Source organism: Coniophora puteana (assembly GCF_000271625.1).
Source record: "Coniophora puteana RWD-64-598 SS2 unplaced genomic scaffold CONPUscaffold_15, whole genome shotgun sequence".
NCBI lineage: Eukaryota > Fungi > Basidiomycota > Agaricomycetes > Boletales > Coniophoraceae > Coniophora > Coniophora puteana.
This window is the reverse complement of record NW_006913067.1, coordinates 636,091-649,319: the sequence shown is the minus strand read 5'-3', so window position 1 is coordinate 649,319 and position 13,229 is coordinate 636,091. Positions and strand designations below refer to the sequence as shown.

At 56.8% G+C, this 13,229-nt stretch overlaps 4 protein-coding genes across 4 annotated transcripts; 2 read left to right on the top strand and 2 right to left on the bottom strand.

Moving 5' to 3' along the window:
* Nucleotides 1-518: 518 nt before the first annotated feature.
* Nucleotides 519-2,051, top strand: CONPUDRAFT_131422 (uncharacterized protein; the record flags this gene model as incomplete). Its single annotated transcript, XM_007775742.1, has 6 exons — nucleotides 519-872; nucleotides 926-1,078; nucleotides 1,127-1,306; nucleotides 1,366-1,511; nucleotides 1,572-1,732; nucleotides 1,792-2,051. The coding sequence occupies 6 exons, from the start codon at nucleotides 519-521 to the stop codon at nucleotides 2,049-2,051; spliced, it is 1,254 nt and encodes a 417-aa protein (XP_007773932.1).
* A 633-nt stretch (nucleotides 2,052-2,684) lies between these two features.
* CONPUDRAFT_85161 (uncharacterized protein) lies at nucleotides 2,685-5,488 on the top strand. The gene is made up of 8 exons (XM_007775741.1): nucleotides 2,685-3,487; nucleotides 3,562-3,631; nucleotides 3,690-3,874; nucleotides 3,934-4,348; nucleotides 4,432-4,535; nucleotides 4,604-4,667; nucleotides 4,731-5,286; nucleotides 5,341-5,488. Exons 1-8 carry the CDS (start codon nucleotides 2,825-2,827, stop codon nucleotides 5,354-5,356), a joined length of 2,073 nt encoding a protein of 690 aa, XP_007773931.1. The 5' UTR covers nucleotides 2,685-2,824; the 3' UTR covers nucleotides 5,357-5,488.
* A 513-nt stretch (nucleotides 5,489-6,001) lies between these two features.
* Nucleotides 6,002-8,591, bottom strand: CONPUDRAFT_85160 (uncharacterized protein). The gene is made up of 5 exons (XM_007775740.1): nucleotides 7,705-8,591; nucleotides 7,547-7,616; nucleotides 7,285-7,469; nucleotides 6,642-7,218; nucleotides 6,002-6,576 (listed from the first exon to the last, which is right to left on the bottom strand). Exons 1-5 carry the CDS (start codon nucleotides 8,314-8,316, stop codon nucleotides 6,230-6,232), a joined length of 1,791 nt encoding a protein of 596 aa, XP_007773930.1. The 5' UTR covers nucleotides 8,317-8,591; the 3' UTR covers nucleotides 6,002-6,229.
* A 2,356-nt stretch (nucleotides 8,592-10,947) lies between these two features.
* On the bottom strand, nucleotides 10,948-12,450 carry CONPUDRAFT_139875 (alpha-L RNA-binding motif-containing protein). The gene is made up of 3 exons (XM_007775739.1): nucleotides 12,304-12,450; nucleotides 11,799-12,233; nucleotides 10,948-11,744 (listed from the first exon to the last, which is right to left on the bottom strand). Exons 1-3 carry the CDS (start codon nucleotides 12,349-12,351, stop codon nucleotides 11,121-11,123), a joined length of 1,107 nt encoding a protein of 368 aa, XP_007773929.1. The 5' UTR covers nucleotides 12,352-12,450; the 3' UTR covers nucleotides 10,948-11,120.
* Nucleotides 12,451-13,229: the final 779 nt, after the last annotated feature.

Here is a 13,229-nt window from a genome sequence, read left to right as displayed (position 1 = left end):
TCTGCCTGAGCTCAGCACCGACCTCACTTTGCAGTTGAAATGCCGCGTTGAGACCACCCTCCATGGTATCATCAAGGCTAACCTCTTCACCACCCAGTTCGGCCGCACCTCCGACACACTGGCAGGCCTCCGTGATGCGCTCACCGATGTCGACCTCGACGACCGCGAAGCCTGCTTCAGAGCGTTCACCGCTGCACACGTCCCCATAACCGAATACGACGCGTACGCCCCGTACATCTCCAAGTTTACGCACTCCCCGCCCGCCCACATCTCCGACGTCACCGACCTCCTCGCTCCTGGTATCCCTGAGAACCTCGGAAAGTCGAGCTCGACGTCGGGCAAGGCGCCCAAGCTGATACCCATGTACGGGCTCAGGAGGCGACTGGAGATGCCCAACAGCAGGGTGTGCAATCCGACGTTCACTGGTTACATGAAGTTCGCCGAAGTCCGCAATGACGATGAAAGTATCATACGCATTCCCATCGCAGCTGCAACCGGGTACTGGACTCGGGCAGCTTATGGTTTCGCTGACTTTCAGCGTGATAAAGAGAGGCTTGCGGAGCCAGGTGCGCTTTTTCTGCTTGGTCGAGGGCTATCCTTGTCTTATTCTGACATCATGTTTGTTCCTAGGTCCTGGCACTATCGCACCGTTTGGCGCTGGGCTTATCGTCAACTATCGCTCGCTTCTACTCACGCACGCAGCGTTTGCTCTCGCCGAGCGCTCTGTCGACGTGTTATCTCTTACATGGTCCACAACGGTCATCGACTTTATGCAGTGGATCGACGAGGAATGGGAGACGCTCCTCGAAGGCATTGAAAAGGGGAAGCTGCCTCAGTTTCCTGAGACAGAGGAGGTGCATGCGGCCATCGCTGTAAGTCTCCCCTAAGATTAACTCTCCCAATACCCTCTCTAATTGCGGAGTAGACCATGTTTTATGCAGACCCGGAGCGAGCGGAAGAGCTACGCAAGATCGGTCCTCCCTCGCGTACCGCCGTTGGGTGGGCAACGAAGACCTGGCCCGGCCTAAACTCGTTGCGGGCCATCAGTACAGGCGCTTTTGAACGGCTCCTCCCCAAGGTACGTCGCGTCTGCTGAGTTGGCCTTCTTCAATGACAAAGTATACAGTTGAGGGCATTTGTGGGTCCAGATGTAAAAGTTGCCACCCCAGGGTATGGCTGCACGGAATGCCCCGTCGGTGGCACGTTTGGCGCCGAGGTTCCTTCCGTATTCAAGGTGGTCAACGACAACTATATCGAGCTACTCGAGATCCTCGATGACGGTGAGGATGGCGCAGTCAAGCAGCTTGTGAGCTCTCATCGTCTGACTCGTTACAATGGATTACTGATTCTTCGTTGTCTGTATAGTGGGAAGTAGAGTTTGGCAAGCTATATGAGCCCGTCTTTACGACGTATGATGGTCTATGGCGGTACCGAATCCAGGATGTCGTACAAGCTGTCGGCTTCGACCCTGCCGATGGTGCTCTGGTGTTGAAGTACAAAGAGCGCCGCAAGTAAGCCTATCGTATTTTTCAAAGCCGGATACGGGAGTCTTAACTACTGAAATATTCCAGCCTGTCGATGAAAATACCTAACTGCGCGTTGATCACGTCATCGGATATTGTTGAGTCTGTCGCTTCCGTCGAAGGACTCAAGCATGCCGAGTTCACGACGTTCCTCGACGATCGCTTGGTCCCGGCCACAGTGGGATTCTTCGTAGAATCCGCTCAAACAAGTAGTGCGTACATTAGAACTGGCCTTTCCATTACAGCACGCATATTCATATTTTGGCAGGCACTATCTCACCCTCGGATCGAGACGTGATCCGGGACGCATTGGTTGAAACGAACGGAAACTTTGCCATTAGCGCGAAGAGGGGCTCTGCCGTTCGGCCGACTATTCGGATTCTTGCTCCTGGAACGTTTGCTGAGTTTAGGCATTGGAGAGGGTCGCTCAACGCTTCGGGAAGCTCACAAATCAAGGTCTCCCTCATCACGCTCGATCCACGGTCGCAAGAGTTCTTCCTCGGTAAGGTCATTGATGAGGTGCATTAGATTCCATGATTTGTACGAGTAGGACGCTTTCCCCTTTTTTGCATATAATAAATAACAGTGCTCGCATTTAGAGGGTGATGATTATACTTCAGTGACAGTGGACATGTTCCCAAACAATTAGCGAACTGGTGCATGCCGCGAGGTAGAGCACTGCCACTCCGCCCATTTTATCAAGTGAACCGCCACAAGTATTAGGGGCTTGATCCACGTGTCGTCGGCTTTGGCGTTCCGCGCATCCGAATACCAGCCTTGCTCCAACGTTCATCTCGTCCTCCTGCACAACATGCCCATTCAATGACGCACGCATAACTCGTCTCATTCATATCATCCAATGAACATCGTCAACGAGACCTTTCGTAGCTCATCCTGGTGTCTGACAGGCACCCGAAGCGTTCATGGGCAATGGAAGTACTATCAGATGAATACGCACCGAGAACACGTTTTCTGCCCGTCTAGACCGCGGAGGCGGAACAGTTCCCATCTTGGAACACATCCCACCACATGTCCATTGTCTGACGCATGGATGCCTTTGGCCGACCGCTCATGGGCGCAGCGCGGACGACTTATTTATACCCGCCGCCATGCGTGGACGAGCAGGAGGAGAAAACACTGCGCTCTCCCCGTTTTTGCCCTCGTTTCATCGACTTTCCTATCCTTTTGCCCGTAACACAGACTAAATCTACCTCCTTGCTGAGGGGCGGCATCACGCCTTTGGGCGATCCTCGACGACACCTCTGACGAACGTGCGCCTTGCCGAAGTAGAACTTGAGCAGATGGAGACAACGAATTCGACGACGCCATTTGGCACAAACGAATACGATTACGACGTACCAGTGCAAGAAGCGACGTTGATCAACCCCACCGTCAATCCCTTCGATCTCGTGTTCCATGTCGACCTCTTCCTCTGTGCCCTTGTCGCCTTGTTCGCACTCGCGACGCTCCCGCGAGCCATCTCCCGCTTTTCGCGCATCGCTGAGTGGAAGAACGGACACATCCTGTGGAACTCAGACATCGAGGTCCGCACACGTCGTCGAGAACCGCAGCATGTATCCGAGAAGACCGCAGGCGAGGGAGGAGGTCGAGGAGGTACGACGGAGGAATCTCACACCCTCAACTCGCATACGCATCTCGTTCGGCACCCGCACGCGAAAGAGGAGGGCTGGACACTCCCTCCACACGTGCAAGCATGGTCTTCGCGGGTACCGCCGCTCGCGCGCGTCCTGCGCTATCGCCTCGACAGCGGATTCTCGCTTGGGCAAGCGCTAGTTCTGGGGGTATATTTCCTTGCGGTGGTGTACATGTCGTTCTACAAGTCGAACCCGTTTGGGGACGCGCTCAGGACGGGGTTCGTGGCGATGTCGCAGATACCACTCGTGTATGTTCTTGGGGCGAAGAATAATGTGGTCGGATGGGTGACGGCGGTCGGATACGAGAAAGTGCGTATTCGTTGTCCGACTGTTTGCATGCAGTTTCTTATGGCGGAGTGTATGAATGGTTTGCATGCGTTCAGCTCAACTATATACATCGTTTTGCGGGTTTCATGATCGTGCTGGCCTCCAATGTGCATGCACTAGGCTACTGTGAGTCCTTTACATTCACTTTCTCGTGGCATAGAACTCGAACCATCTATGGTATTAGTCTATCAATGGACATTAAACGGTACACTCCACAAGTGGATAAAGGAACCAAGCAACATATGGGCCATCGTTGCCCTCGTTTCCCTGGACATTTGCTACTTCTTTTCCACACCTTTCTGGCGGCGCAAGGCCTACAACATCTTCTTCAACACACACGTTCTCGGATTCGTCCTATTCCTACCTGCTGTAAGCCTCCCACTCCACTCATTCATGTCTAAACCCCTCATCTCCGATGAAACAACCAGGCATACGGCCACCAAGCCTCGATGCTGCCCTACATCCTCGCCGCCGCAGGCGCTCTCGCACTGGACCACCTCTTCCGGCTGCTCAAAACGCGGCTGTGCCACGCGCGCATCCGCGCGCTGCCCACGCTCTGTGGCGGCGCGACGCGCATCGAGCTCCCCGCGCTCAACGCAGGCTGGCGCGCGGGGCAGCACGTGCGCGTGCGCGTGTTCAGCTCCGCGCTCGGATGGTTCGGGTGGTGCGAGGTGCACCCGTTTACGATTGCGTGTGCGGCGAAGACGCCCGAGGGCCTGGTGCTGGTGTGCAAGAAGGAGGGCGGGTGGACGGGGAGGCTGTATGAGATGGCGGTGGTTGCGGGGTATGGGGGTGAGGAGGGGCATGAAAGGGGGGTGAGGATTGCTGTGGAGGGGCCGTATGGTGAGTTGACGGTTTCCCTCATTTCAATCTGCTAGTTGTCCGCTGGGAATGGATGAAAGTTATGATGCTAAATCAAAATGCAGGTGGCCCAGGGCACGCGATTTTTGCGAGCTATTCAGCTGCCATATTCTTCGTCGGCGGAAGTGGCATCACCTTTGCTCTGGCTGCAGTTCAAGATCTCATCCAGGTACACTCTACCGACTCTGGGAAAGTTTAAACAACCATGCTGACACCGGCTTTGATGATCCGTTCCAGCGAGACTGCGAAGGTGCAAGCAGGCTCAAGCTCATAGAGATCATCTGGAGCATCCAAGACGCATGTAGGCACACCAATCAATGCCCTTTCTCAGTCGCTCGTCGCTCACAAATCACACCCCTCACAGCCTCGCTCACGCCGCTCATCCCACAGCTCACAGCCCTCGTGCAGCAGAGCATCTACACGCCCCTCCACATCGCCGTGCACTACACACGCGCCGCGTCCTCCCTCCCCGCCGAGCCCGATCACCCCGAACCCATCAACACTCCCGCGCGGTCCCGCAAGGGCAGCAAAGTCGGCCTCGCCCTCGGCCTAGGCACACGCACCCGCTCGCGCTCACGCACACGCACCGGATCGCGTCCGTCGCCCACAGGAACAGCCCCGCCGCCCATCACGCGCGACGGCTCCGGGTCCAAATCCAGCTCAAGCTCAAGCCCGAAGAAAGACTTCCTCCCGCCCGGACTCTCGCTGAGCGCGGGCCGCCCGCGCCTGGGCCGGACGCTCGACGCGGCTATCCAGCGCACGACGGCGTACGCGAGCGGTGTCAAGGGCGCGCTGGACATCACGGGCGTCGTCGTGGGCGTGTGCGGGCCCGTGGGCATGGCGGACGAGGCGGCGCGCGTGATCGGGGCTGTGGATCCGTCGCGGCGGTGGGCGGTGGGCGGTGTGGAAATGCATGAGGAGTGAGTGTCTCTGGTGTGCCTGTGTTATGGGATGCTGATTGGATTTTTTTATAGGACTTTTGGGTGGTGATGGCTGCATGGTCGGCTGGCCATATGTGAGGATAGGCGTGTAAGCTAGAGTATGTATCGATATCCGTATAATTATTCTATTTACTTTGTGAATTTTTGTCGTGCGCTTTCCAGCAGGCACAGATAATCCCCGTCTATTTTTCGTGACATGTCCGCTCCGCGTGCTCACTCCCGGCTGTGAGCAAAGCAGCATTCCCAGGCATCAGCCGTAGAAACTGTAACCGGCATCTGGCACAGTGCACGCCTCGCTATCCACTGATATGCCTAATATCCTTGGAGGTATGTCGACAGGCTTGGCGGGAGCAACACCGTACACGCACACACCGCGTCCTCAGCGTAATAATAGCCCCTATACCAACGATGAGCATTTGCATGGCGGAAGACAGGGTGTATCAGTCCTGCGCCTTCGATGGATGAGAGAGTCTGATACGGCCGTGTACTTCGTCGTCAATCCGACTTTGAACCTGTGCGATTATTGGATCTCCGTTTCCAACATACTGGGCTGATCTCGACTTCGACGCGGCGCCAGTCTCAGGAGGTGGTCGCTCGGCTCGAACTTACCGTTATCGAGGGCCCACCTGCGAATGAGTTGTCGGAGGAATACTCTAGCCTCAACTTCTCAGACTTGGACACACGAAAACACGGATAATAGAAAGCCCTCGGCCAGCGAATGACCACGCCCCAGCATGTAATTGGAAGAGTACTAGTATACAGTGCAAGTGACAGTGCATGACATCTAGCCATGAACTGACAGCGATGAATGAAAGCGAGTGAACTAGCCGGTAGCGAGACGAGCGAGAAACAACACAAAGTAGCCAGCATCGTCCGCCGAACACCTCGTATCTAGCACACCAGCGATCAGCTCTCGGCACAATCACCACCCAAACACCTCCTCGTGCAACTCGACCCCGCCCACCGCCTTACGCAAGCCGATATCAAACCCCTTCACACTCGCCGAAACGCTGTTCGCGAGCGTCGTGGGCCCGCACACGCCGACGAACACGCCGCGCGCGCCGCCCATGGACATCGTGTCCGACACCGTGCCCTCGAGGAGCGTCGTCAGGCGCGGGCGGCCCGGCGTGAGCGTCATGCCCGGCGGGAGGTACGACTGCTCGTACGCGCGCGTCACGGCGCGCGTGTAGAACACCGAGACGCGGATGCGCGCGGTCGTCGACTGCGCGATGAGCGATGCGAACGCGGGGAGCATCGGGTTGAGCGCGACTGTGTGGTTCGTTGAGTTCAGTACTTGGAAGGGAGAAGGGAGGAGGGGAGGAAAGGGGGCGTACTGGGATCGGTTATACTCCAAATGATATCGATCGTCCTTACATGGCTCGCGCTCTCCATCTGCACCAGATCCTGCACCGCGCTCAGCGCAAACGTCACCCCAGACCCGCCCACAACAATCATCGCCCCGCTATAACTCCCCACCACCGTATTGCCCACCCCGCCATACGGCCCCTCGACCATCACCCGCACATCCCTCCCCACCTCCTTCCCGCCCTCGCCGCCATACCGCTCCGCCGCCGCGACGCCATACAGCGCCTGCGTCCACCTTCCCGCCTTCTTGCACATGAGCACCATGCCCTCGGGCGTGCGCGCGACGCTCGCGACCGTGAACGGGTGCACCTCGCTCCACCCGAACCAGCCCATCGCGCCGTCGAGCACGCGCAGTCGCACGTGCTGCCCCGCGCGCCACCCCGCGTTCAGGTTCGGGATCTCGACGCGCGTGATGCCGAGCTCGGGGAGCGGCCGCACGCGTGCGGTCGCGAGGCGCGTTTTGAGCGTGCGCACGAGGTGGTCGAGCCCGTAGAAGACGCAGGCGGCGATGACGTAGGGGATGCAGGACGGTTTGTGGTAGTAGAGCTGCGGTCGGAAGAGAGGTGGACGTCAGTTTCTCGAAGCGAGGCAGGGGTGTGGATGGCAACGTACAGCAGGCAGGACGACGATGAGCGAGCCAAAGTGCGACACCCAGAAGAGGTTGTACGATTTGCTCCGGACCGCGGAGACCGAGAGGAAGAAGAGGATGTCGAACGCCACGAGGGCGGTCATGCCCCAGTAGTACTGCGGGTCCCTGAGCTTCTCCACCCAGATGCCGGTGAGAGTCCACTTGTACACTGAGCAGTGCGTCAGACAACGCGTGTGCAGCCAGTGGGAACGTGTGAACGGGAGCACAAGAGAAAGCGGTGCTTACTATAGCCAATACCGTGGATGTTCGCGATGAGCACGACCGTGCGGCCCAGGAAGCGGTGGAGGTAGTTGAGCTATATTAACAGAGATTGAACAGCAACGGTCGCCATCATCATCGTGAGTGTGAGCTTCGCGGATCAGCAGTAAGCATGTACACCGCACCTTTTCATATCCGACGCCGACGAGCATGCCCAGCACGTTGTTCTTCGTGGCCAGAACGTAGACGAAAGGCACCTGAGACACGGCGACGAAACCGAGGCGTTCCGAGCTGTAGAACAGCGACGGCGCCTTGTAGAACGAGACGTAGGCGAGGACCGCGAGCCAGGCAACCATGATGAGCACCTGGCCGAGCGAGTACCCCTCGTGCACGCGGTGGGCCAGGATCGCAGCCACGGGGTGCACGAGCGTCGAGAGCATCGGAATGTGCCTGGGCCCGTCCGCGCTCGCCGAGAGCGGGATCGTGTTCTTGGGCAAGGCCGGAAGCGCATTATACTCTGTGAAGGACTCGACGCTCCGGTTGCCCTCGCCGCCCTCGACGGTCTGGTCGGTGGAGACCTCCTTCTTGGACTCCATGTACACCGGGTTGCTCGCGATCTGGACCTTGGACGGGCCGAGCTGGGACTGCGGGACGGAGTAGATGGAGAAGCCGGTCCATCCGGACTTGCGGGAGAGGCGGGCAAAGGCGCGGGGGACGTTGAGGAGGATGAAGAAGAGGATGCCGGCGAAGATGACGATGTCGCCGTGGTACACGAGCTTCACCTGGGACAGAGCCATGTTTCCACCGGGGAACAGGGAGTCTCGGGTCCGACGACGATGGTTAGGGGCGAAAGCGAAAGTAGATCAAGAAGATCAAAAGAAAGGCGGCGGTGAACAAGAACGAGAAGAAAGAATAGCGGTGATGCCTGAGCTTGTTTGAGAAGTTGAAATTGAAGGTGGTGCGAGGGCTACCAGTAGCCGCTCTTAAGAAGAAGTGGGGCGATGGTCAGGTCACTCAGTGAGCCTGGGGCTGAGCACCGTGGCAGAGCCAGGGAAAACCGTCGAGTGACGGGAAGAAGAGAAAGAGACTGAGAGGAGAGCGGAACAGGGGGGCGCGAAAATAGAATAATGTGCACATGCTGGTGTCTTATATCGCATTGTCTTAGACCAGGCTGATTGCAGACCTCGGTTGTCGGACGTACCACTGGTTTGGGGCGATGGTCACCGTAGGACCGTGGGTCCTGTGAATACTAAAGGAGCTCGTTCCTACAAGAAGACAACTGGTTGGTCATTTCTGGAACGATAGTGTGCATGGAGACGGGTTACCATTCCCCAGCTTGTCGTCAACAGGGTGGGAAGGTCATTGCGAGGCAAGAAACAGATCCTGATTCAGTGATTGCGACTTTCCAGTGAAAGACTTGGCGCTACCGATATCGTCATCTCCTCGACATCTGCAAGTTCATTGAACTCGAAGGGACAAAAGCCTTCTCGAGAGGAAACAAAGACGATTTGTTTGCGCAGGAGGAAACAAAAGAGACTTTGCCGACTTACCGGCGGCATAGCAGCAGCCTTCCCAGAAAGGCAAGAGATGGTCACGCGGGGAACGTGATTGGTGGACGCCTCATGGACAGCTCCTGTTCGTTGCAAGCCCACCATCGGCTTCTTGATTTCAAGCAATCTCATGACAGCTACCTTCGTGGCACGCTATACCGTCAAGTTGCGGGGGACTCGTACTCGATTTGCCACCTTAGTTCTTGCGGCCCACAAGACCCATTTACTTAGTATTTTTTGGCAGCGTGCTTCCGGACATTGGACTGCCTCTGATAAAGCAGTGACTAGCATGCGAAAGCCCGTTCAACAACGATGGCCGCGAAGAGATTGGCGTGTGTCCGCGCCTTTCATGCTTGTAGTCTTGGCCCACAGGCTATTAAAAGATCGTCTCTCATTAGTCGGCGAGTATTGCAACATATACGCCACAGATCCGCACACCAATTGACACTGCCGTTCGCGCTCGTTCTCAAAGACTGCCAACAGCAAGCGTGCCCTTAATCATGATCCTCTAGAGAAACACTACGGGTGGCTCAAATATATGCAATGTATCCTCCATTCCGATCGTTACTGGGGGCGAGAGCTCGTTCGCGATGACGGAGCACACACCCTTTGATTCTGACACCCCGTCCCGTCGATGTACTCCAAACGACGTTGCTCAGCAACAATCGTATCCCCACCCTACGCATATGTCTAAATCCTCTCAGCAACAGTGAAACGCCCATCCATCTCCGAGACTCGCAGCGAGGCGTGTGCCTACCGCTGCCCATGGTTGCGTTGCCATTCCTGGATTCATCGATCATTCTTAACTAGTCTCTGCATAGCAAGATGTATTAACCGCGCCTCCATGGTCAAGCTCTTTGATCGCCTCGAACCCGTACAACGGCCAATAAGCCCACGACGCCATATCGATATGATCAAGACCGGGTGCAAGGAGCAGTATCCATGGTCCCCACGACGCTGTATACCGTGGCTTATCAGCTTGCTGGAATCTCGCGCACCGCTCTGAACAGAAACACAGAGGCATCGTATCGATTTTCTCCCTGCCTAACACAGCGTTTTCTTACCCCAGACCCGACCCCGGCATCTTGAGCTTACCTTCCCCATCTCCGCCGAGGAACGATCTACCTTTCTCCGCTCTAGGCCTGAGAAACTGGTGGCGTTGCGCCTCCCCGTCGCAGTGCGGCATTGTACTATACTCGTGACGTACGCGCTCTATCTCGTATTCCAGAGGATCTTTCTTTGTACAATAACCTGCGGGCGTCGTAATATTGATAGGCCCGGTCCAACGGACCAGGACCAAGATGCGTTAGGCTAAGCCTGCCTGCCTACCGCTTTCAACCCGACCAACTAGTGCTTAGCGCTCGGCCATTGTTCTGCTCTTGTAAAGCAGTCTCAAATTCGAAGCGTCCATCGTGCCCCTCTATCCGCAATCGCGAACATCACTATCATCCAAGCCCCCTCCGTCCGCGCGGATCACACCATTGGCCACAGAAATAAGTATTACTTAAACACCACATACTGCACTCGTCCACCCGCCGTCCGCAGTAAAAACGAGATAAAATCAGTCGAGACAATGTCCAAACCCGTTTTGGCTCACGGTCAGCGGACGTTGGCAGGCGCATTTGACTTTTGAAGGTAATATCCGTCTTGACGCGCGAACGATTGTCCTCTTTCGTGTTTTCGCCTTGTGCTGGGCACCCTGAACGCAACAAACGCATGTCTTTGTCGCTCCCCGCTACTTGCTGTTGCTGCGGCACTAGCTGTTCCAGGAAAGAGAAAGAACATTATTTGTCGAATGGTCGAGCTCGAGTTCGCCGATCACTTATTTCCAGTCGAGACGTTATGGTCGAGCAGGCACAGTAAAAAGTCATGTAAGACGGGGATTATATCATGCATTAATGTCTACGACGCGAAAGCAAAGAAAAGAGGAAAAACCTAATACGCCACCGCATGCCTCTAAACGCATCGCAATAACGAGGACAACCCCCACCACCAAACACAGAACCGAGTCCGTGCCCCACACGACCCCACTCGCCACCATTACCGCCCGCCTACTGCCTATTCTCCGGCTCCCTCTCCCACTGGCTCCTGCTCCTGTTGCGCGGACGCACCTTGACATACCACTCCCACGCCAACCTTACAATCTCGCCGTCCGCGTCGTACGGCGTCGGGATCTCCGAGTACCCGGGGCGCGCCGTCGGATGGCGCACGTACACCGCCGAGCACGTCGCGAACGACACCTCCGCGAACGCGGGCACGAACAGCCACGGCGCGCTGTACGCCGGCGGGTGGAACGGCGTCAGCGGCGCGGCGGCGGTGGAGGAGGGCGGGGTGCGGGGCTCCCAGGGCTGGCGCGGGGTGGACTTTGTGGGCTTGGTGGATTTGGGTTTGGGGGTGGTGGGGGCGGGGGTTGAGGAGGCCTCGCCTTCGCCCTCAGCGGGCGCGGACGCGGCTTCGGCTTCGGCTTCGGCGGCAGCGGCGGCAGAGGTTTGCTCTGGGGTGGGCTCGGCGGGGGCGGTCTCGGCTGCAGCCTCTTCAGCGACGACGTCTGCAGCAGATTCGGCTTCTGCTTCGACCTCGACAGCCGCGTCTTTTGGCTTCTGCAGAAACCGGATGGCCTTCGGGTCGACGGTGATCATGTCTCCAGGAGCCAAACGCGTGTTGGCGTTCGAATGCTACGACGTAAATGTAAACGCAGTGAAACATAGCAACGAGCACCATACGCGCACCTTTTTACCATTCAGCATCACATACCCATGCACAACCAGCCTCCTCGCCTCATACACGCTATGCGCAAAACAGCACCTAAACAAAAACACATCGATGCGCCGCTCCACCTCCGCGAGCATCAAGCTGCCCACAGGCGCCATGCCCTTCTCCTGCTCGTCGCGCCGCCTGCGCGCCTCGCGCCCCGCGAACGCCTCGAGCGCGGCCTGCTCCGCGCTCGCCGCGATGCGCGGGCGCACGTCGGGGAGCGTCTGCGGGAGGTACCACCGCTTGAAGATCTTCTCGTTGATGTAGTCGCCGTGGTACGCGCGCACGAGCGCCTTCGCGGTCCACCGCTGCTGGAAGAGCGTCTTGCTTGTGCGCGTGAAGCGCGCGTCCTGCGCGCGCGGGCCGTATGAGCGCTGCCACAGGTTGTAGAGGTTGCGCGGGGACCAGCTCTGTAGATGAGGAGGCGTGAGCGGTTTGCGAGTAAACGGGCGCGTGGAAGTATGGAGGTTAGAAACTCACCATGCGAGGCATGGCACGCGATATGGCAAAGACGTTGGCATCCCTCATGTTTTATTCTGGAGTGCAGCCGTCCTACCACAGCACGAAAGAGTGGAACAGCAGAGGACTAAAAGGAGACCTGAGCGAATGTCGAGAGAGGGACAACGCGGACGTGCAGAAAACCGCTCGGCACCTTTACGCGGGACGAGTGCGCCGTCAGCTTAGTCAGCCTCAAAAAAGAGTATAGCCCCTATCTCCTGCCGTGGGTAGGTTTGGACCCTTGCTAGACGTCTGAGAGCCAGCATTCTTGAATCACTCTATTCAGCACTTGTCCGATGCCCGCATCCGCGTTTACAGCCCCGATACCAAGCACTACTGCGTCTGCCAGGAAACTAACTAGATTATAGAAAGCATTTAAAGGCTCTGGCGAGTATATACAAGCAGTGCTGCGAGACGTCGCTAGCACGGGGACGCAGAGATCAATCGAACGCAGATGGGATGTCGTAAACTAATTAGCTAAATGGGCTAGTTCATGAGATATACAAAGTGCCATTGTAGATCACATGTTGAACGGCCAAACACCCAGAAACTACGAAGCTGCGACAGAACTCTGATAGTCGAAACGCTAATGCGGGGAGGGAAGCGAGGCTTGATAGTAAAACCTTTCTGGAAGCTGAGAAGTGATCGCAGTTTCAAGTTGGGGATGCAAAGAGACAAGCGAGAGAGACCTGTCCAGGTCGCTGAGTACTCGTAGTATGAACGAGAAGAGGCGCACGGACGTTGCTACATGATGCTAGTGTCCTTCAAGTTCCAGCTAAGCACATTTCAGTGGAGGACCGTTTCCTTCATGGCCGATAAATAGCTTGAACATCGATACATCGATTGCTTGCATCAGACTAAGTAGCGGTTCAAGGTCATAACCCAGCCACGTCGATCAAGGCGAAAAA